Genomic DNA, 24,705 nt, shown 5'->3' with positions numbered 1-24,705 from the left:
TTCTGCTTTCTTCCCTTCTAGTATCAGCCCCCTCCTGACTTCTAGAAAAATACTGACGTACTTGAGATCAGGCTTCTGGAATTACAGTTCCTGTAGCAGTGGATGTAGCCTGCCTTATTTATTGAAGGCTTTGGATTGACTTCTTTATTGATTTGGGCTGATAATCATGCAGTCTGTTGGGCTGTTCCTAATTATTTTGGTTATCTTAATTATTGAATTGTGTATGATCTGTTCTGTTCAAGTAACTTTTCAGCAAAAATAATTGAACCAGCTGAAGAGTGCATGCATCTACCTAGTTCTGATCTGCTTCTGCCTCTAGCCTTTTGTGTCATGTTAAATGAATCATTTTGCTTCCATGTTTTTTATTTTCTCCTCTGTGAACATAGAATGATATTTATCTTGTGGTTTAAGATTTAGGGTCGCTAAATATCAGGTGCTATCAAAATGTAAATTATTGCTATCAGTTTGATCGGGCCATTCATGCTGACTTCATGGAGTTTAAATCTTTTTTTTTCTGATTATGAACTTTCATATATACATGCTTATTGTGATAAATGCAGAAAACTGTAAAGAAGGAAAAAAATAATCTGTTATCCTGCCAGTTAGTTATATAAACCTGTTAAAAGATTTGTTTTCATTCAGTCTTTATGCTAATGTATACACAAACATATTATTTGAGATACTGTGAAATATACTGCTTTGTATCGAGCATTAAGCCCCATAATTTTCCAGTTTTGATCATTTTTAATATCTGCAAAGTATTTTAATGTGTGGATGCATAGCCACCTATTCCCATATGTCCTCATATCCCTTTCTTACCCAACTGACAGAACCATCTATCTAAAATAAACTTGATCATATCACTTCCTTGCTTAAATCCTTCTGCAGCTCCCGATAACTTACTGGATGGAACCTTGTTACATGGGGGAGGGAGCTCTTCCCCCCGGTCCCTGTCGACCTTTCCTCTTAGCTCTTTATTTCTCATCACTCTCCCTCTCATGCTTTTTGCTCCAGCAATACTGAACCTCCTGTCAGTTCCTATAAACAACCCTGTCCCCTACACCTTTGCTTTTGCTGTTCCTCTGTCTAGAACAGCCATTTACTCCCCCCAGTGCCACTCACACGTGCCCCTGGACCCGGCTGACTCTGACATAGGAAGGATTCTCCAACCTCTTCTCACTGGAACCTTTTTCTCTTGGCAGTTTTGTTTTGGCCTGTTTATATTTCCATCCCTTATATTACTGCCAGACCCTCTAATCTGTTCTTCATGCAGGGGCCAGAGTAAAATGTTTTTTGCTTGTTTTAAAAAATCAGTTCTGATCATGCCTTTTCCTAGTTTATAATCTCTGGTGACTTCCATTGGGGTTCCCAATAGACAGCAAGTCTCAGCCCAGCCTTCATTCCCTCCATGGTCTAGCCGCCTCCTTTCTTTCTAGCAACTTTTTCCATGATGCCCCCTTACTCTCCGCAGCCCAGGCCTGCAGGTCTTCCTGTTCAGGAGTGAGCTGCTCTCTCACCACAAAACCCTGTGCATGCTCTTCCTTCTGCCCTAAAGGATCATCTTGCTTATCCTGGGGATGTCGGCCCTCTTCCTGTTAGGCTCAGGCACCCTGTTCTATGATTTCAGAACACTCAGTACTTCTCCTTTATGTCAGAGTTGTAATTTGACATCTCTTTGTGCTAGTCTTTCAGTAATGCCCCGTCCTTCTCTAGACTCTAAGCTCTGTGAGGGTAGGGCTTTTGTTTGTTTTCATTCATTTTATAGGTGGGATTGAACTGAGTGAAAATTACAGGGTCTAATAGGTGAGGCTCTTCAGTAAATCGGGCTAGATCTAAGACTAGTTAAGTTAGATGTGACCAAGTAAGGTAAAGCAGGAAGCACGGATGAAAGGTGGTCGTGCATAAGAAGTGCCTGGTCTCTTATACTACTTGGAATTCCAATGAGATAAACATTATCAGCCCTATTTTACACATTAACTAAGACTCAGAGACTTACTTTGCTGCAGGTAGAAAGCTAGCTAATGGGTAGTAGGACCATGATTATTAAGCCAAACTCCAGGATAGGGAGGCTGTGTAGAATGAAGAACATGCCAGGCCGTCTCTGAGGAAGTGACAACCTCCTGGTCTGCAGTTTGTAGAGCTTGTGTTTGTTGGTGTGTCTCAGGAAGTATTTTGGCTTACTGTGGGTCTGAAACCAGCCAGGCTGTGAAGTGGGGCATCCAGAAGCAGGGAGCGCTGAAGCTGATTTCAGCCCTGCACATTCGTGTCTTGGTGATTAGTGGTGCTCTCTGAGACCTTTTGCATTGCTCTACACACATGGGGGCAGCTGCTGGCCAGGGTGCCAGTCCTCAGAGAGCACTCTACTGAGCCCTGAGCAGGAAGTCACCAGGTGCTCAGACTTTGGAAAATTCATGTACTTCTGAGCCCTGCAGGGAAACAGAGGTGGGCTTTCTACTCCTAGCCCAGGGCTCTTTAGTTACCCTTGAGGAGTAGCGAGGACTGTGGGATGCCCTAGAATAGTGGCTCTCCAGCCCCAGGCTTGGAATATCAAACAAAGGCACAACAGAAGTGTTCTGGTAAAAGGGAATAATCCATAAAGGATGTTGCCAGAGAGTTTTTAAAAATGTCTTCAGAATTCTCTTAAATTAGGTTTTTCTTTTAATTACCTACTTATCCTTCAGAAACTTGGAACAGCCCCATTTCTTATCAACATATTCCTTGTCAATTTTGCACAGGCACCGGCTTATGGTGCCGAGGGTGATGCTTAAGTACAAGGCAGCTGGAATGTTTTCCCCTTGGGTTGAGGGGAGTGATAGGAATGCTGATGTGCTGCAGCTCTGGGCTACGGATGGTGGCTGGTGGCAGAGGGGAGAGCCTGAGTGCAGTAGGCAGTAGCGTCTGGGGGCAGGATGGGGAGAAGATGGCAGGGGGCAGAGCTGTGAATGACAGAGTGAGTGGGGGCTGGGTGCTAACCTCTGATTTTGGTGTTCCTCTAAACTCCTCCTATTCACTGATTCTTAGCGGTGAATTCCCAAATAGCTGATTTAAGGGATGCTTAGGAAAACTGCCTAATGGCACTTTTTTTCCTCTTGCCTGGTTGGCTATGTCATCATGCTGCTTGACATAAAATTAGGGCTGGAAATGTTTTGGGGGCCTGAGATGTAGGCTAAAATGTGGCAGAGTATATGTGCACGCATGCATGTCTGTGTGTGTGTGTGTGTGTGTGTATTATGAGATGCAGTGAGTAGGGTAGTAAGGTACAGGTCTGGACTGTTTGCAAGTTGTCTCACCCTCTCCTTGTTGTCCAGCCAGGAAATCTGTATGTCCTTGTCAGGATTAGATGTGATAAGGATGGGTGGTAAACAGAAAGAGGATCATACCTCCCCTTCATGCTGTCGTCAGAACTGGACCAGATGTCCATTTATATTTTAGGGTCAAGCACCTGATAGTTATTTGGACTGTTTGAACTATGTGGGGTGGGTGGGTACGTTCAGGTAGCAGGAAGTATAAGGAATTCAGTTTAGAAGGCGCAACTGTGGGGATGGGCCCCCTTTCCCCACTCATAGAGAGATTTCTGTCTGGAGATGTCAGTTCCACTTGGTCAAGAGGAGGTTTTCCCTTTCCATCCTCACCAGGTATTGAACTCCTAACTCCCACTCCTGATGTGGGGCTCATGCATGTCTAGGGCTCTGAGGTTACAGAGAGGTGGAGTCACTTCCCCGCATGTCCCCCGTTTCCTGCACCTTTTTCTTGCTTCCTAGTCACTTCTGTGCCCCTTTTCATGGTTTTCCTCAGCTCCAGTCAGGTGTTCAGGCACCTGAAAACCAAGCAGGGAAAGGAGCTTTTCTATGCAGAGCTTGATATAGGGATTTCCTTGAGTCTGTTTCTCCTTCAGTGTGGGTAGAAGGCAGCAACAAGGTATCAGTGTGAAAGCAAAGGTGATGGAAATGTACAGATTGATATGATAAAAGCAATGCCATGTGTCAACACAGGCCTGCCTGCTCTGTCCTTGTTCACTTGAAAGGGTTAACTGGGCATGATCAGATGTAGTCATAGTGATTCTTAACTGACAAAGTCTGTTTAGATATCTAAGAACTGATTTTGGAGGCAGATGCAAATTCAATTCCATCTATGTCACTTGTTAGCTGTGGGACTTTACGCAGATTATTTAACTTCTGTCAGCCTCGATATACTTCTCTGTAAAACAGAGGTAACAACAGAACCTATCAGATGAGGGAAATGTCAGTAAAGCTCTCAGCACAGAGCCTGGCATATAGTATACTTTTACTAAGTTATTATCAGTCCTGTTTAATTATGTGGCCTTTGGCAGGCCACTTAAGCACTCTATGCCTTGTTTTCCTTATTTGTAAAAGAGGAAGAATGTCTTCCTTAGGTAACTAACAAGGATGTATGAGAAGGCACTTTGAACAAAGCATAACATGCTATATAATCAATAAAAGCAGGATTATCATTTTCCTAGAACTACACTAAAGCAATTCTGGTGGTCTCAAAAGTGTGCTTATCTGGCTGCAGACTTGGGTCGTGATTTAGAGATGCCCGTGGAGCTGCTGGAGGAACTAGACACATGGGAAATAGTGATAAAAGCTGCTAAAGACAGAGGGCCCTGCCCTGACTGTCACTTCCTGCTGCTGCCACTAATGGCTTTGGGATTTGGCTTCTTCCTACCATGAGGCTCTTGCCACTGGAAGGTGGTGAGTGCCATCCTCAGCTCTTGTTGGAACATCTAATTGATAACACATCTAATTTGTATACTTTATTGCCCCTTTCCTTCTTTGACTCTGGTACTAACCAGGCTATCTAAGTGTAAGAGGGTGGGCTGAAAAAGTAAAAGGAAATGCAATTCAGACTTTTCAGTCTTTGCTTTATCATTGCTTAACTTTGATTATTGCTTAGAAAAAGTTGAAAATATTGTTCATAATCAGTTCAATAGTTTTTTGAAATTGATTTCAATAATCTGTAAAAATTCAGAAATACAACTCTATCAGTTAACAAGCCAGCTATAGAACAGATTCTCTTTGTAGATCCTGAAGTCCAGCTTGAAAGGGGCTCCTAGTTTCCACTTATCTTGCTATGTATCTATAACATATCCCATCATAAATCCAGCAGCCCATCTGGTAAAGGGGACATGAGAACATTGTTCATAGTATCAAATATGTTTAAATTTTTTTCACACTCTGAGCAGAGCTATTGCCCTTGTCTATATTTTCATAAATTAGCTGTACCAAATGCCACTTTCCTATTCACCATATATGTAGTAATTAGTCAATTCAGCTTGATCCAGAGTTCATTTTCATAAAGGGAACAAACTTTTGAAAGTGTAGCTCAATACGAAGGATTCTATCAAGACACCTGGAAGGGACCAGCAGTGTATTGTTTTTAAGGATAATTTGCTCTGGAACACTGCCAACCCATGCTAAAATGTGCAGCTTTTCTCCAGTAAGTTGCTCTTTTCTGAGTATTTGGGAAATTGATAAAGCCATTAATGTTTATGGATCATCATGTGGCAAGTGGGTGATCTCTTCCTCCCCTTTTCCCTCCCCATTTCAGAGTTCTAGTTTAGTTTCATTTTGTTAGTTTTTAGTTTTTGTGGCACCATATTCTAGACTCAGAAAGTAGATCATCTGTCTAAAAGGCATGTGCTAAATGAATGTTTGTTGAATGAATGAGTGAAAGAAAGAGTAAATAAAATGATTGACTTTTCAATGCAAAAGGTAATGACTGACATGGAAACAGAATGGTGGTTGCTAGGAGCTAGAGAGGAGCAAATAAGGAGTTTTTATTTAATGTGTACAGAGTTTTTGTTTTCAAGATGAAAAGAGCTCTGGAGCTGGATGGTGGTGACGGGTGCACAACAATATGAATGTATTTAATCCACAGAACTGTACACTTAAAAGTGGTTAAGAAACAGTGATGTTAGCAAATGAAAGAATAGGAGGTTCCAACCCTCAAAGCCACACAAAAACATTGATTTTGACAATTATCCATGTTAAGAATACCCCTGTGGTAACTCAGGAGTCCAGTGGAGAGATTCTAGAACCCCATTTGAGAAAAAAATCTGAGAATAGATACCTTTAAGAGGATAATAAGAACAGTTTCACTTCACCTGTGTCACATCTCTCTTGAGGTGGCACAGCTCAATGCCAAGAGAGACCACCTTGGCCTATGATTTTTCCAGTGGGGTAAAGAGAGAGTGCAGTGACTATCTGATTTCCACAGCCTCATAGGACGTTGTCCAAGATGGTCGCTTCTGCCTTGCCCCACCCCTAGATCACTAAGGGGAATGGCATGTTTGAATAGTCCAGGGGAAGCTAGGAGCAGAGAAGAGAGGCAGGAGCTCACAAAAACCATTGCATAGATCTCAAAATCTGGCCATAGATCCTATTAACTGACTGTGAACTCCATCAAGGGGCCCACCCATGAACCCCATGGGATGCCTCACCTGCAGTCATGTGCTCCCACAACTGGCTGTCATGTGCCCCCAGCTATCTGTGTATATCCCTAAGTGGTGTACACAAGCTTCTGAGATGGTATGTGCATGCTCTTTCAGACAGCACGTGAATATCAGCACCTAGCTCAACTCTGGGATGCAGAGGTGTACAAATGTGAACAGTTCAGGATACTGCCCTGGGGAAGATAAAGGGCAGTGCCCTCAAGTGTTGATTAAGTAAAGGCCAGTGCCCTAAGGTGGAATTGAGAGAAGGCCAACAATACTAAGATGCCCCCACTGCCTGCAAGAGGGAACGAAAGAAGTGGGGCAGGTGTGTCCATAAATATGAAGATCATTCTCTCCCTATATCAGTCAGTAAAGACAGGAGGAGGAGACTGCTTCTTCAAATGTGAAAACAGCAACACAAGCCTTCAAGGAAAATGAAGAAACAAGGAAACTTAACACTACTAAAGGAAAAAAATAAAGTCCCAGTAGTTGGCCCCAAAGAGGTGAATATCTATGAATTACCTGATAGAGAATTCAAAATAGTTGTCTTAAAGAAGCTCAGTAAACTACAAGAGAACAGAGACAACTAAATGAAATCAGGAATACAATATTGAACAAAATGATAAGTTCAGTAGAGATAAAAATCATACAAAGAACCAAACAAATTCTGAAGCTGAAGATACAGTGCTAAACTGAAAATTCTACAGAGAGCCTCAATAACAGACTCAATCAAACAGAAGAAAGAATCAGTGAACTTGAAAACAGGTCAATTGAAGTGATTCAGTAAGAGGGAGAAACAAACAAACAAAAGAATGAAAAAGTGAAGAATGTATCTGTGACATACGGGATAGTATCAGACAAAATTCCAGAAGGAGCAAAGAAAGAAGAAAGGGACAGAAAGCGTATTTAAAGAAATAGTGACAGAAAACTTCCCAAATCTGAGGAGGGCAGTGAACATCCAGATCCACAATGCTCAAAGAACCCTTAATAGGCTGAACATCAAGAGATCTTCTCTGAGACATATCATAATCTAACTGTTGAAAGTCAAAGACAAAGAGAATTTTGAAAGTAGCAAAAGGGAATCCTCATAAGGCTACCAGTGGATTTCTCAGCAGACTCCTGCAGGCCAGGAAAGCATGGGGCAATATATTCAAAGTGCTGAAAGAAAAAAAAACCTGGCAACTAAGAATACTTTTTAGAGTGCCTGTTGTTAAAACAAAACAAAACAAAACAAAAGATAAGTGTTGGCAAGCATATGGAGAAAAGAGAACCCTGGTACACTGTTAGTGGGAATATAAGTTGGTACAACCATTATAGAAAACAATATGGAGGTTCCTTAAAATATTAAAAATAAAACTACCATATGACCTGGCAATCCCACTTCTGGGTATTTATCCAAGGGGATTAAAATCAGGATCTCGAAGAAATGTCTACACTCCCATGTTCTTTACAGCATTATTCACAGTAGCCAAATATTCACAATAGCCAAGAAGCAACCTAAAGGTCCATCTACAGACGAATGGATAAAGGAAAATTTTTATATATACATATATAAAACATTTATATACATATATAAAACATTTTCTTTATCCTTTCATCTGTAGATGGACCTTTAGGTTGCTTCTTGGCTAAAGCATATACACATATATAATGGAATATTATTTAGGTTGCTTCTTGGCTAAAGAATATATAGATATACATATATATGTATATAATGGAATATTTAATTCAGCCTTAAAAAAGAAGGAAATGCTGCCATATGTGACATGAATGGACCTGGAAGACATTATGCTAAGTGAAATAAGCCAGTTACAGAAAGACAAATACTGCATGATCTCACTTATATGTGGAATATTCAAACTCATAAAAGCAGAGAATAGAATGGTGGTTACCAGAGGGTAGAATGGTGATAACCAGGCACAGGGGGAATGGGAAGATAGATGTTGGTCAAGGAGTACAAAGTTTCAGCTATGCAAGATGCATAGATTCTGGAGATTTATTTACAGCATGGTGGGTAGATAACAATATTGTATTATAGACTTGAAATTTGCTAAGAGGGCACAACTTAAGTGTTCTCACTACACACACCCACAAAAGGTAACTATGTGGTGTGATGGATATATTAATTAGCTTGATTGTGGTGATTATTTCACAGTATATACAGGTATTAAATCATCAAGTTTTGTACCTTCAATATATACAATAAAAATGGCTAAGATGGTAGATTTTATGTTATGTGTATTTTACCACAATAAGAAAAATTGGAGAAAAAAAGATAGTGATTGATAGTTGGCCACTTTTTTTTTTATCCTAAATGCTGGAGATGAGGATGAAATTACAAGTACTATAGTCCCTAGGTCACACTTTACTGGTCCTGCCTATAAAGGGGGAGGGGAGAGGGAGTAGATGGACATTAACAGTTATTAAGCATCAATTATGGGCTAGGCACTGTGTTAGGACGGTATATATGTATTAGCTCATTTGATCCTCAAGACAATAATGTGAGATTGTGTGATCACCTGTTTCGCAAATGAAGAAATATAGGCTCAGAATAGTCAAGTTGATTGCTCTAAGTCACACAGCAGGTCCTGAAAGCCAGTATTCTAGTTTATACTTTTGCATGATGCTTCTTACATACACACATTTAAGGCAGAAAAAATACATTTCCAAATTTCTCTTAACATTTGAAAGCACGCAGGCTTAATTAACCTTATAATTTAAAGTTACATTCATTGATGTTCACTCTAAAAAAAAAGTCATCAGGAGGCTGAGGCAGGAGAATGGCTTGAACCCGGGAGGCAGAGCTTGCAGTGAGCCGAGACCATGCCACTGCACTCCAGCCTGGGCAACAGAACGAGACTCTGTCTCAAAAACAAAAACAAAAACAAGAACGAAAACAAAAACAAAAAACAACAACAACAAAAGTCATACTGGAGAGTGAAGAAAGCTGAGGTTTGCTTCCCACCCTGTTTGGATGCTTTTCTGAATCCAAGAGATTTTAAGTTCAGGTTTGTAAACACAATAGCATTAGACCCATGTACTATTAAGACAACTTTTGTGTTCTGACTACATTGATCTTTCTGAGGTATGTTGTGACTAGAGCAAAAGTAACCAGTAGTGACTATTAGCCTGTTTTTGTAACATGGGGTCCCATGTGGAAAGGAAAATCTCACAGTGTGTTCCACATGAGCATCCACTTGAATTGATGGCTGTATTCAGTTTCACATGAGACAATGACTCCGGGAACAAGGTACCGGATGGGTGTCAGGTCTTGCCTGTGTCTGCTTTCTCTCTAATGGCATAATCAGGTCCCTTTCCTCCTGAGTTGGAGAGAAAAGAATAGTGTCTCTACATTGTGGTTCTCTTGTCTCCTGCTAGAGAGGGAAGAAAAAGGAAAGAAGAGGAGAGCAGGGAGGGAGGATCCTCTGTAAGCCACATAAAATTATATCTTCTCTTTAGTCTTGAGTCGTAAATACCGTACCTGCCACATCAGATAAGTCACCAGCTGTATGCCAAGATGGTTCTGAGAAGCTGAGAATCTCTGATTTTAAATTTTAAAATACTACATTACTTTTTATTATAGATACAATATAATAACTACATTAAAGGAGATTTAAAAATTCATTCAGCAAGCCAGTGGTCAGCCTAACCCAATGACAGATTCCACTGTTGCACAAGATCATGCCTTTTTGAACACTATTATTTCTGGTTTACTCCTCAGCCACCTTTTTTTTTTTTTTTTTTTAACGTCTGTGATGATGTTTACTATCTCTGAAATGGGCTGAATCTGTCTGACTTGTCATTGAACTCTCCCTCTTTGGCCCCTAGAGATAATGTGTTTGCAGTTCAAGGAACTCACCTGAATCTTACTTTTAAGTCTTGCCTGGATTTGTTCAGATAAAAAAAGTAGCAATAGTAGTAATAATAATAATAATTAAAGCTAACACTAATAATATTATATTATTATTTCATTTAATCCTCCTTTTAGATAGATGAACTGTCATTGTCTATGTATTGGTGCTCAGAGAGGTTAAATAACTTGCCAAGGGCTCACAGATAGTGAATAGTGAAGCCAAAATGCAAATCCAGCCTGTCTTGCTCCAGAGAGAATATAGAGTGAACACAGATAAAATTTCTTAGTTACCAAGAAGTTGAGTCTCCATTAATAATAAGAAACAATTATGGCAGAACCAGATATAGTATGTGGTAGATAGAGGATCTAAACAAAGAATAACCTCACACCTGTCAGGCCCTTTCTATATCAAACATTCTTGCTCTCAGTTGCTTTTACTTTGGCTGGAGTCTTACTCATTTTCATCTAGTAACCTCCCCTCTCCAGGATGGAAGCCACATGAGACTATTGAGCGTTTGAAATGACGCTTGTCTGAAAAGAGATGTGCTATAAGTAGAAGATATCAGATTTAGATTTTGAAGACTTAGTATGAAAAAAGTATATAAAATATCTCATTAGCAACTTTCAAAGTATCGATTGCATGTTAAATTTAAAAATACTAAAATTAATCTCACCTATTTTTTAATATGACCATTAGAACATTTAAAATTCTTACAATTTGCATTATATTTCTACCGGACAGAGCTGCTTAGATTTACTAATTAGCAATCTTTCTAATTAGTAAATTAGAATTAGTAAATTAGAAAGTAAATTACTTTCTAAGTAAAGATACTAATTAGTATCTTTCTCCTTTCAGTTCTGTAGACCTGATGAAAGGTTTGTCCTCAAGAGCTTTACCTTTGGGACTGGTTTAGCCATTTGAGGCTCTAAAAGTCAGTGGTAAGCCCCTAAACTTATGGTATTTAGTTTATTTATTTTAACAAGTTTAACTGTTTATACCCAATACAGGAGGTGATAAGGAAAGCATTTTCGTCTGTCTGCTTTAGCCCCTGCTTTGCTCTGAAATTAAATCTCTGACCAGAACATGGCTGCTACCCTGTCCTATGACCGCATGATTGATTTTTCTTTTCAAACTGAGACGTGTGCTGGGGAAATAATTCTTTATTTTTCTGCTCAAGGGCCAGCTGAAGAATTCCAAGTTGTCTTTGAAATGTTTAGGAAATGGTGTAGCCTGTTGTTAACTCTTTCTGCTAGAGAAACTTAAGCATTAGTTGTACTGCTATTGTCATCAACTGTTTCAGACATATCTCTTAAATGTTGTATATCCAGAAAAAAGTCACAGCCTCCCTGCTTAAGGAACTTGGGACATTAATGAAGAGGCAGACTTTCTGATCTATTAGGCAGTGACAAAGACCAGTAATCAAGAGTGAGATGGTGAGGCTCAGTCTCTAACTTCAACATAGAGCCAGCAAAGAGAGTGAGCTATGTGGTCTGCAGTGTTTGCGGTAGGCTTTTCGAAGGCAGTGAGCCTGGAGGGATTAGTAATTTCTGGACTGTTCTAAAGTTAGTGATGTAGGCTAGGATGGTCACAGAATGGGCATGATGTTGCCAGGGGACAATTTGGGGAGGGAGGGAGGGAAGTAGCCCCTGGGAACCAGTCACAGGTAAGTGTAAGTGAAGTTGGAGGTAGGGATAGATGATAGGGGTCTAGAGTCTGAATTTGATTCAGGGGGAACCTAATTGTATGTTCCTCGACAGAGCCAGTCTGTGAAAACCCCAGTCTTATGTTCTGAGGGACCGCGTGTGATTTTCGCATCTTCTGTTTGTCAGTGTGGAAGTTGATACAATGGCAAATCATTAGAACATTGAAATAAACAATTATATAGTACTTATATGTGTCAGACACTTTATTTTTAAATAAATACATAATTTTAAAACAAATACATAATTATATCATAGCAAGTGAAACTGTTCCTCGCTTATAGTAATCAATTTAAAGCCACATATTAAGTTAATGATACTGTAAAAGGCAGGTAGATGTAACAAAAATCTTAAAGGTTTTCATATTGCATTTTACTGATGGGCAACTGAGACTCCGGAGGCCTCAAAACTTCACACAGCAGATTTATCTAGCAGTGGCATGCACGGCAGGTTGAGGGTTGAGCAAGGAGGTCAGTTAACAAATTCTTCAGGAGTGAGGTGATGGGAGTCTTGTTCTGAAGCAGCGAGAACGGAGAGGAAACATGAGAGCTGTTGGTTGGGCCATTTTTCAGGCAGCTGTTGCCATGTGTCTGTTTATTTCTCTGTACACTTGGGTTAATCTGTGATGACCATTTAAGGTGCAGACTCCTGGTGTGTGGCAGTGGTTCTGTATGGAGAATTGGGCGGGTGCCAAGAGGGAATTCATAATCCAACGCTGACATTATGGAGTGCTTACAGTGGGCCACACATCCTATGCTAAGTCCTGAATTACCTCTTTCATTCCTCACCGTAACTCTTTTACAGACGAGGGAACCAAGGCTCAGTGAGCTTCAGTAATTTGCCACAAGTCACACAACTAGGATTCAAACCCAAGTCTGTCTGACCACAAGGTCTTTAACCATCATGTATACTGCCCGCCTCATTACTGATTGATAGTAATGACTGTTTATAGCATCTTTCTCATGTTTCTCCCTCATTTAACCTTGAGTAGGGGTTTCTATGACTTAGCTTGGAACTCAGTATTGGAAACAACAGAAATTCACCAGGCAAAAAGCTCCATTTTTAACCCCCTGTGCAACATACTTATGTATCTTATTCTATGGTTTATATCATCATTAAAGTGGCTCTACTTGGCCCTTTAAGAAGCTAATTAATCACTAAATATAAACCACAACTTGTTCTTTTCAATCCTCTGCATGTTTCTTCCCCCCATTGTGTGATGCCATCTGGTGCTATGAGCTCATGGTTTTTGTGTTCCTTTTCAGAGAGCCAGATTCATTGCTCTCTAAACCCAGAAAGCCAGTTAATTTCAAAGTTTGCATGTATGACTTTGAAAAAATTGGAATCTAATGCCTCCTTGTGGATTTTAACAGTATAAATTATTCCTTAACATAACACTGCATGGAACTTCTGTCTTTACCACCATCTATGTATATATATATGCTTGTCTTTTTATCAAAAAGACCTAATTTGTCTTTGGTTGCTTGATTTGTTCTGTCAAGCAACTAAAGGTCTTTTCCTGTAAGATTTTTGTGGTTTCATTTTGTCAATTTAATGTGTGTGCTGTAGGGAGCCAAATCTTAATAATACTGCTTTCCTCTTCAAATCTATCTGACTTTCTGCTATGACAGTGGAACAAGTGTTTAAGAACAAGGACATAAAACAGCTAATGGCAGGTCTCTGACACTGCTGCTGAGCTGTCTTTCATTCCCACTTTCTCTTCTAATTCTGCCTGAAGTCTCTAATCATCTTCCAAGGGAGTGGAACACCTGGACCATAGAACATTTTCTTGCAAACTCAGCTGTGGAGCTATGGGCCTGCTACCAGACCCCCACTCTTTGGAGTCCTTGAGTACTACTTGTTACTGTCAGCCCAGATCTCATCATTTTCCCTACCATCTTTCTCTTCTCATTTCAGAATTCTTGGCACATTAAATTTAGCCTGAGAGCCCCATGGAGAAGGAAAGGCGATTTGGTGATGTGTGCACTACTTACCTCATTCCTGGCACATGCAGAGGAAGCAGGAGAACCCTGGGCCAGCTGCCACCTCCTTCCTGTTACTCTTCTTGCCCACTGGGATCCTGCCCATTACAAGCAAGGAACAGAGGAGGAGATGGGTCTTGATTATATTTGCAGTGATTTAAAAGGGACCACACATTTCCCTAGCACAGAAGCTGTTCTAAGGCCAGCTCTTGTGAGTCTGAGAAAATAGTTTCTCCCCACTTCACACCCTCTCTCCAGCATTAAGCAGCTTCTGTAAGATGCAGGTAGGATGAAGCCACTGAGTCAGCCATGTAGCCAATCCAATCTCCTTCAATTAAGAATCAGCTTTGTTTCCAAAAGAGCATATGTTGGTTCTAAACTGGAAAGATTGTTTTTTATTTCAAATTGACAGTACATGTAGTAACTCTAGCTTAACTATCCACAAAATTAAGATGCATGTCTAGAAAACTAAGGACTGTTAACTTTTCTGAGTAATAGTATTTAATATATAAAGTTTGGGTAACAGCATTTATGTTAAAGCTTGGTTACAACCGAGTAATAGCCTCAGGCTAGTTACTTAACTCTCTGAGCTTCAGATTTTTTTACCCATTTAGTGTAGTTAATAATACCTTTATATTTAGCTCACAGGGTTGTTGATGAGTAGCAAATGGATTTTGTCAAATACTTTTTCCACATCTTTGAGATGATCAGGTGGTTTCTGACCTTTATTCTGTTGATATGGTATATTGTATTAATTGATTTTAATATATTGAAACAATCTTGCATTCCTGAGATAAATCTCACTGGGTCATGATGTACAACTCTTTTCAGATGTTGCTGAATTCAGTTTGCTAATATTTTGCTAGGGAATTTTGCATATCTATTCATAAGGAATAGTATGTAATTTCCTTTTCTTGTGGTGTCTTTGGTTTTTCATATCAGGGTAATAATGGCCTCATAGAAAGAAGTAGGAAGTTTCATTCATTTTCTATTTTTTTTTTGTTTTGTTTTGAAGAGTCTATGAAGGGTTGTTAATTCTTCCTTAAACACTGGTTAAATTTACCAGTGAAGCCATCTGGTCATGGACTTTTCTTTGTGGCAAGTTTTTACTAAGTTAATTACTGAGTCAATTTCTTTACTTGTTATAGATGTGTTCAGATTTTCTGTTTTTTCTTGAGTCAGTCTTGGAGTTTTATATTTCTAGGTATATGCCATTTTATCTGTTTTATCTAATTTGTTGGCATGTAATTTTTCACTGTTCTCTTAAGCTTCTCTATATTTCTCTAAGATTGTTAGTAATAGCCTCTGTTTCATTCCTGATTTTTTTTTTTTTTTTTTTTGAGACAGAATCTTGCTGCGTTGCCCATGCTGGAGTGCAGTGGCACCATCTTGGCTCACTGCAACCTCCGCCTCCCAGGTTCCAACAATCTTTGTGCCTCAGCCTCCTGAGTAGGTGGGATTACAGACATGTGCCACCATGCCCAGCTAATTTTTTGTACTTTCAGTAGAGACGGGGTTTTCCTCTGTTGGCCAGGCTGGTCTTGAACTCCTGGCCTCAAGTGATCCATTTGCTTCAGCCTCCCAAAGTGCTGGGATTATGGGCATAACCAAATTTTGGTTTTGTTTACTTTCTCAATTTTTAATTCTTTATTTTATGTATTTCCACCCTAGTTTTGTAATCTCTTTCCTTAGTGTGCTCTTCTTTTTCTAGTTTTTTAGGGTGGAGAGTTAGCATACTGGTTTGAGATCTTTTTGTTTTTGTTTTTGTTTTGAGACAGTCTCACTCTGTCACCCAGGCTGGAGCGCAGTGGCACAATCTCAGCTCACTGCAACCTACATCTCCTGGGCTTAAGCAATCCTCTCACCTCAGCCTCCTGAGTAGCTAGGACTACAGGTGTGTGCCATCATGCCTGGCCAATTTTGTTTATTTTTTGTAGAGATAGGGTCTCACTATGTTGCCCAGGCCGGTCCTCAACTCCTGGGTTCAAGTGACCCTCCCACCTCAGCTTCTCAAGGGTTGGGATTACAGGCATGAGCTACTGTGCCAGGCGAGATCTTTTTTCAATGTAGGGATTTACAGCTATAAATGTCCCTCAAAATTATTGCTTTAGCTGCATCACATAAATTTTGGTATGTTGTAATTTTGTTTTTATTAATTTCAAAATGTTTTCTAATTTACTCTAGTGATTTCTTCTTTGCCTTATTGGTTATTTAGGAGTGTATTACTTAATTTCCACAAATTTGTGAATTTCCAAAATTTTATTTTATTATTTATTTCTAATTTCATTGCATTGTGGTGAGAGAACTTACTTTGTATGACTTTAATGTTTTTAAATTTATTGAAATTTATTTTATTGCCTACATATGGTCTATCCTAGAGAATATTCTATGTGCACTTGAGAAGAATGTGTATTTTGCTGTTGTTGGATGGAGTGTTCATAGATGTCTCTTGTATCTTGTTGGTTTATAATGTTGTTCAAGTCTTCTGTTTTTTGTTGATCTTCTGCCTAGTTGTTTTACTATTATTGAAAGAGAAGTATTGATGTCTCCAACTATTATTGTTGAATTGTCTATTTCTCCCTTCAATTCTGTCAGTTTTTGGTATTGCATGTATTTTGGGCCTCTATTGGTCAGTATATATTTCTGACTGCTATATCTTCTTGATGGATAGACCCATTTATCATTATAAAATATCTTTTTTTCTCTCTAGTAACAATTTTTGTCTTAAATTCTGTTTTGTCTGGTATTAGTATAGCCATTTCATCTGTCTTTCAGTTACGGTTTTCATGGTGTATCTTTTTCCATCCTTTAAAATTTCAACCTATTTGTGTCTTTGAATTTAAACTGTGTCTCTTGTAGATGTCATGTAGTTGGATTATGTTGTTTTATCTACAATGCCAATCTGTCTTTTTATTGGAGTATATATTTATATTTAATATAATTTTTGGTAAGGTAGGACTTATATATGCCATTTTTCTATTTGTTTTCTATATGCCATATGCATTTTTGTTCCTCTATTTCTTCATTAATGTTTTCTTTTGTGTTAAATACATATTTTCTAATATGGCTTTTTAATTCTTTTTGTTATTATTGTTTCATTTACTACATTTTTTTTTTGTTATTTTCTTAGTGGTTGGCCTGTGGATTACAAGTAACATCTTAACAATCTAGTTTGGATTAATACCAATTGAATTCAATAGTATATAAAAACTTTGCTTCTATATTGTTTCATCCCCACTCTCCTCCTCTGTACTATTATTGTCATACAAATTACATGTTTATACACTGTATGCTGATCAACAGAGATTTATAATTGTTGCTTTAAGTCTTTTAAATCAGATAGGAGAAAAAAAGTTGCAAACAAAAATACATTTATACTGTCTTTTACAGTGACCTATGTTGTAACCTTTACATGTGCTCTTTATTTTTTAAATATGGGTTCAGTTATTACCCTTCATTTCACCCTGAAGGACTCCCTTTAGTATTTATTTTTAGGCCAGGTCTGCTAGTGATAGATTCTCTCAGTTTTTGTTTAGCTGGGAATATTTTATTTTTTTTCTTCATTTCTGAAAGATAAGTTTGATGCATATAGGATTCTTGGTTGACAGTCTTCTTATTTCTGTGTTTTGAATATGTCGTCCTATTCCCTTCTAGCCACCATGATTTCTGATGAGAAATCAGCTGGTAATCTTTCAAAGATTTTTTTTGTGTATATGATAATTTGCTTTTTTCTTGCTGCTTTCAGGATTCTCTGTCTTTGGCTTTAAACAGTTTGATTATGATATATCTGGGTGTGGGTCTCTGAGTTTATCTGTAGTTCCTTGAACTTCTTAGAAATGCAGGTTCATGTTTTTAATCAAATTTGGGAAGTTTTGGCAGTTATTTCTTCAAATATTCTTTTTTGATCCTCCTTCTCTCCTCCTTTCTGCAGCTCTCATTATGCTTGTGATGGTGCCTCACAGATCTCTGAGGCCCTGACCATTTTTTAAATCATCCTTTTTTCTTTATTTTTCTCAGATTGGATAATTTCAATGGACCTATCTTCAAGTTTGCTGCTTTTTTCTACCTCCTCAAAACTTCTTTTAAGCCTCTTTGGTGCATTTTTCTTTTCAGTTATTATACTCTTCAACTCCAGAATTTCTATTTTTTTCTTTTCAAGAATATTTCTGTCATGTTACTAATATTCTCTATTTAGTGAAAATATCACTCTTGTCCTTTCCTTTAGTTATTTGGATAGCTTTTCTTTACTTCTTTGAACATATTTAAAATAGCTGATTTAAAATCTTTGTAAGGTAAGTCCAATATTTGGGATCCCTCAGTGACAGCTTCTATTGACTGCTTTTTTTTTTCTTGTTCTTTGAATGTTTTGTACTTTTTTTGTTGAAAATGGGGCATTTGAAATAACATACTATGGCAGCTCTGAAATTAGATTCTTGTCCCTCTCTAGGGTTGATTATTGTTTTTATTGTTGTTGCTGTTGTTCCTTTAGTGGCTTTCCTGAACGAATCCTATGAAGTCTGTATTCTTTGTCATAGGAGGCCCCTTAAGTCTCTGCTTGATTAGCTTAGTGGTAAACTAATTATTGTACAGAAATGTTCTTAGCCTGCTAAAACCAATAAATCTTCCAGTCTTTGCCAGTGGGGTTTGTTGTGTGAATGTTGGGTATGCCTTCAACTCTGCCGTAGCTTTTACTTCCTGCTTACAGAGCCTCAAGGTCAGTCTGATGAGTACCAAATGGAATGATAGTTTTGAAGAATACATATGTAAGCTACTACTACATTTGTGGTCCTTTATCTGTCATTGTTCTCATACTATATTGTTTTCCCTTTGGAAGCATAGGCATTTCCTGACTTATAACCAGCTAACTTATATGTAAACAGCTACCTTTAATGCCTTAAACCTCACAACCACTGCCATGGGGCTCATGTTGAAAAAACAAATTAAAAAAAAAAAAAGAACTTTGAATTTTGAGAAAATGTGTGGTTTCATCAAAAAAATAAAAAATAAAAAAAAAAACTTCCAAAAATCAGAGATAGTTTGGGTAGTTTTTCTCAAAGGGAGATTCAAAGACTACCTGCGTCAGAATTACTTGGGATGCTTGTTAAAATTCAGCTTCCTGGCTCCATCTCAAAACTTTTGATTCAGTATATCTGGGGTAGAGTTCAGGAGTTTACATTTTTAACAAGCCACCTAAGTGATTCTGATGTACACTAATATCTGAGAAACTCCTTAGGGAAGATGATCCTGTAGGTACATTTACAGGAGGGACTGGGGCTCATGATGCAAATTGTGCTCAAATATTAATCTCTTCCCTTCACTGTATAATCTTTTTAAAATTTCACTTTTATATGCACTCAGATTCCACCAATTAGAGATTTATTTGCATCTATGAAGATTTTTTTAAACAGCTGGCAGTGTTACAGGACTAACATTCGCTCATGCCTTTAAAAAAATTAGTTTAATCAGATTGCATTTATCCAAACAACTGGCCAAGATTATTTAAAATGAGAGAAAAACATTTTATAAGTTTTTTTAAATTTTAAGACAGAGTAGATACTTTTCATGAAATTCAGAAGCCTTTAGAAGAGAATAATGGACCCATGTTAATTTATGCAGTAAAACATGGGTGTGTGAGGTTGGTGTGAGGAGGTAGAGAGTGTACTAGATGAATCAATGTGTACACCTGCCCATATCAAAATATTGTGCCTAGGGCTGGCCATACAACCAGATAGGGGAGGAAAATTATTTTCTTTCTTGTTCCTACTTTTAGTATTACCCTTTTTCTCGAGATCTAGAATTCAGGTCAGTATAACTGTATTAAGGAATGATATCAGCTGCACTAGAGTTAAATAGGTTCTTGAGGGTTGTCTGGAGATATAATCACCACCTAAACCATGTGGAAGGTTATCTTTATGGAAAAATGTCTTCTGGTTTCCAAATAACACACTTCCTAATGAACTTCATGAGGCTACCCTTGAGAGTTTGAGACTGGATCAGATTCAGATGTGTGATTTATCTGTGCTAATTTAAAATTCTAAGCTGATTTTCCCAACCATGTGTGTACTTATAGGCCATTTCTCCTTGAGGAGTTTTGTGTTTACGTAAAACAAACTCCATATGGGAAAACAATTAGGGGAGTATAGATCCTTGTACAATTTAATACATTAAAAAACGAAACCTGATTGTAAACATTATTTTATGTTTTAGGTTCTTATTGCTCTGAATCAAGAGATTCTCATCCCATCTCCCATTCAACCCAGGTTAGGTTACAGTATTCTGCCTCAGGTCTCAGAATTCTGTTACAAATAAGCAGACTCGTAAATCACGTTTCTTATTTCCTTCAAGGTATTGCGCAGCGATGCACGGCCATCAAGTACCACTTTTCTCAGCCCATCCGCTTACGAAACATTCCTTTTAATTTAACCAAGACCATACAGCAAGATGAGTGGCACCTGCTTCGTAAGTATTTCCAGGACAGGTTCAGAGAGAAAATGGTGTCTTTCTGAACAAAATTCCCACCACCCCTCTCACATCTGGACAGAAGGATGTTGTTCTTATCCTCTGTGAGCCTCTGGGCCCAATCAGATGTGGTCAGAGATTCAGAGGATCATTTCCCTATGCTGTGGACACAGTTTGCTTAAAAATAAAATGTGTGGAAACCTGGTATGAGGTCTTGTGAGATAGTCTGCCCTGGTGGCATCTGTACACAGCTGCCTACTGAATCTTTTGTTTGCCGAGTTGTTGGGTGTAAGGACCTGCTGTACCCCTTGTCTTGTAAACCAAGGAAATTATACCTTAGGGGCTCTTATTTTTGTTTTGTATATACAATATTTATTTTAGCTACTGTGTTCATCTCCGACCTTTGTATTTCTGCTAAAATACCTTTATGAGTGTATGTCATAATTTTCTCAGGGGGTGTCTACATCTCAATGGAAGGAACTATTCTTTTTCACTGTCAGGAAAATGTGAAACTCTAGAAAGGATCATGCAGTGTGAAACTAAAGAGGGCTGATATTTACCTAAAAACTGTTGATTTAAGCTGCCTGATGATAGATAGCTCCCCAAAACAAAAAACTACAGTGAATTTTTTTGGTCTTTGCCCCCATCAGAGGTTGACATTGTCATTTTCCAATGAAATAAGTAACAAGGACTTGAGGATCTTGTTTGGTGGCCAAAGCCACTGTAGAAAACTAATCAGAGTCTCTCATTCTGTAAGTAAATCTCTCTGCGGATTAAAAGCCTCTGTTCTGAATCTCAAACACATAAATGGAAGCTCTTATGATATTGCCAGAGCAGTGGTCTAATATTATACATATTATGACAGGCAACTTTAAGACTTAATCATCTTTCCAGAGAGCTATGTAGTTACTGGCTCAGGTCAGGGGAGAAAAGATCATCATAGGAGCCTGAAAAAGAACCTTAGCTCTTTAATAGTTTGTACCCTGTGATTGCCCAGCAAGGCAATATTTGAAGATTCTTCTTTAATCCTTTTTGGAGTTCTCATGGAAAGATGCTTTTAGCAGTCTCATGCATGTCTATTTCTAAGAAAGTCACACTTGGTGATCTGTAGCACATTTACTGTATAAGCTTAACATGACTGGTACTAATGCAAATCCCATGTGGATTATATCTGAACCTTGTGCCTTTTCAGAGTCACAGAAAATAGACTATCACTCAAACCACAGGAAATTTGGGAGGCTGTAAGATAATGGTGACTGAACCATACTACATTTCCCCTGCTCAGATGTGGATGTCTCAGAAACTACTTATACCCTTAACATTAAACTCAGCATCTTTAAATTATCACTGCCCCTGACCCCTTGTTCACTGGTGTCCACGTTTCTTCTTCTAGGCAGAAATACTCTCTTTTAATTTGGATGCTCTGAGTGGGAAATGAGAAATCCCTTTTTAAAAAAGGGATGGTCTCTCTGTGGCTAAGATGCTAAGAGCAAGACTGGAAGCTACTGTAATCCATCCTCCATGAAGCCACCCCTAAGATGCCCAGGAGCCACACAAACACACAATAAAGTGATGGCCGCATGGGCACTTTCACTTTAGCAGAGCAGCCCACACTTCAAACAGTGTGATCTGCACCTTTTCTTGGCCCCATGTGTACACAGGTGTGCATGATCCATGTGCATTTGCCCAGACCTGTTACCTGGCCTTGGGGGCAGCAGATGTATGCTTGGGATGTGTTGTTTTAAGAAGGGTGATTGAAATTTAGCTAACAATTTTTAAAGTTAGTATTGTTAAAAAAAATCCTTTGAGATGGAGCTGCAAGGTAAATAAAAAAGATTCAAAAGTATTTTTAAAAAAAGAAGGAAGAAAATAGAAAAAGTAAAATAGCTGGAAGGTAGGCAAGGTGAGTGCTGGTTTAGCAGTTGGAGGCAACATGTGTCCAGGTACATGTAGTCAGCCTACCTCTTGGTTTTGCCAGGGAGGTGGGGAAAGAGCTGGATTTCTGGCTCAGTGATCACAGTTGTGTTTTTGCAATAGACCAAACTAGACAGTTGGGCCACTGTATCGTGGAGACTATATAGTGGAGACTCCACTGTATGGTGGAGACTCATCCTATTGGACTAGTACTTCCTTCACCTGGGTAAATGGATGCCCAGGTTGTGGGATCTATGCTTTAGGGGAGAAGGCATTTCTGAGCAGATGTTTCAGAGGAAAGGGTGTTTATGAGCACATGTATCCTGTGTGCACTTTACACCACTGTTCCACTCACCACAATTGCCTTTGCTTTCTCAAATCGTTTTTGAAAATAGGCAGGAGTAGATGTAAATGAAGAAGTAAATAATTGGCATCTGTGGTGATCAGATAAAACCCTATTTCACAATAGCTTTTTTAGGCTCTTTCTCCAGAGCCAGATTAAGTACAGCCACTACCATGGTGGTAACCTACATTTCTTTTTTTTTTCCCCTTTTAAAATTTCAATAGTTTTTGGGGTACAGGTGGTTTTTGGTTAATCTACATTTCTATTGCTCTGTTAAGGCTAACAGAGATATTTCTCAAACCCACCTCACTCTTCGTTTAAGTCATTTGACATCTGTTACTCAGGTCTATCCTGGGCTTGTCCTCTAGTCTATTCTCCACTTGGTGTGGACTTCTCCATGGACTCAGAGAGGGTACAGTCTGACCCTCCATTGGTTACACCCCATCAGTCCTCTTATGGAATACCTGGGAAGAGTATTCCCTAAGCTTCCTCGTCCTGTGGGCTCTAAGCCTGTCCATGTAACTTACTAATTTTCACAAGGTATACAAAGCCCTAATTCTCTAATTCTTAATGACTTTCCTGAATTCTGATTGTGAATGTCTGTGTCTGTTTTGAGATTAGATTTAAGAAGAATCACTGCTGGCTTCCTCGGCATGGCCGTAGCCGTCCTTCTCTGCGGCTGCATTGTGGCCACGGTCAGTTTCTTCTGGGAGGAGAGCTTGACCCAGCACGTGGCTGGACTCCTGTTCCTCATGACAGGTAGGCTGCATGCCTCAGGCCGTCTGTCCCAGCCAAGGTGAAGGCTGCTCTGCATGCGGCTAGCTAGTGTCGCTTTGTTATCTCTCTGTTAATTTTGTTTTCACTGTTAGAAAAGCAACCAGAAGGTCATTTTGGCTTTTCTGGAAAATACAGAATTTAAGGAAAACAACAGTGTGAGAAATGCATCCTCCATATCCCCATTGTGGCCTGTTAGTAGGTTAGATGGAAGTGTCTTGGGTTTAATCTCTATATGAGCCCAGTCTGGTTTTTTGCTGTTCTTTCTTTTTTCTTTTTTGTTTTTTTGAGATGGAGTCTCACTCTGTCACCCAGGCTGGAGTGTAGTGGTGCGATCTTGGCCCACTGCAACCTCTGTCTCCTGGGTTCAAGTGATTCTCCTGCCTCAGCCTCCTGAGTAGCTGGGACTACAGGCATGTGCCACCACACCTGGCTAATTTTTGTATTTTTAGTAGGGTTTCACCATGTTGGCCAGGCTGGTCTCGAACTTCTGACCTCAGGTGATCCGCCTGCCTCAGCCTCCCAAAGTGCTGGGATTACAGGCAAGAGCCACCACACCCCGCCTTCTGTTTCTTCTTTCATATTGTGCCCCAAACCCTGGCCTGGACTCTTGGCAAACATGGACCATTGCTTATGAGGTGCCCTCAAAGACAGAGGGGGATAGATCAGCACAGCCCATCCCCTGGCTGGATGTCAATTCAAAGCATGCTTTAGTGATGGTGTCATTTTTACATACACAACACTCATTCATTTTACTCCACAGATATCTTTTGAGGACTTACTATGTACTAGGCACTGCTGAGAGTGCTAAAGACACACAGTGAATAAGGCAGGCAAAATCCTTGTTCATTTTTATTGTGGAGAGACATAAACAATGATTTGTGGTAGTGATAAAAGCTGTGAAGAGAAGAAACAGGGTGAAATAGGGACTCAGGGAAGATCTTGCTGAGGTGGCGATTTCTGAGCTAATTCGTGAGAAGCAGCCGGTGGTAGGAAGAGCATAGCAGACTGAGGAAACCACCAGTGCCAAACTTGAGAGAAGCGGCCAGTGGGGCTGGAGGGAGTGCGGGACAGGATAGTATCACATGAGGTGGGGGAAGTGGGCAGTGGCCAAAGCTTCAGGGCTTTTTTGGTCATGGTGGAGAGCTTGGATTTGAAGCTAAGGGTGACAGACACCACTAGAAGGTTTGAAGCAAAGGAGTGACTTGGTTTTTAAAGAAGGGAT

The 24,705-nt window shown here is 39.3% G+C and overlaps 1 protein-coding gene across 5 annotated transcripts in view; it reads left to right on the top strand.

Moving 5' to 3' along the window:
* The window catches only part of TMEM178A (transmembrane protein 178A), a 56,039-nt gene that overhangs the window by 22,017 nt on the left and 9,317 nt on the right, over window positions 1–24,705 (top strand). For 3 of the 5 annotated variants that reach the window (XM_054475495.2, XM_054475496.2, XM_054475494.2), the window contains 2 exons: window positions 20,336–20,449; window positions 23,328–23,465. In XM_054475495.2, the coding sequence (XP_054331470.1) occupies window positions 23,360–23,465 (106 nt within the window). In that variant the 5' untranslated portion in view covers window positions 20,336–20,449; window positions 23,328–23,359. Of the gene's footprint in view, window positions 1–20,134; window positions 20,251–20,335; window positions 20,450–23,327; window positions 23,466–24,705 lie in introns of those variants that run through there. The other 2 variants (XM_054475497.2, XM_063648795.1) reach the window with 2 other exon arrangements.

The sequence above is a fragment of the Pongo pygmaeus genome, chromosome 12 (assembly GCF_028885625.2).
Source record: "Pongo pygmaeus isolate AG05252 chromosome 12, NHGRI_mPonPyg2-v2.0_pri, whole genome shotgun sequence".
NCBI lineage: Eukaryota > Metazoa > Chordata > Mammalia > Primates > Hominidae > Pongo > Pongo pygmaeus.
The sequence above is the reverse complement of the archived record's forward strand: the minus strand, read 5'-3'. Positions and strand labels throughout refer to the sequence as shown.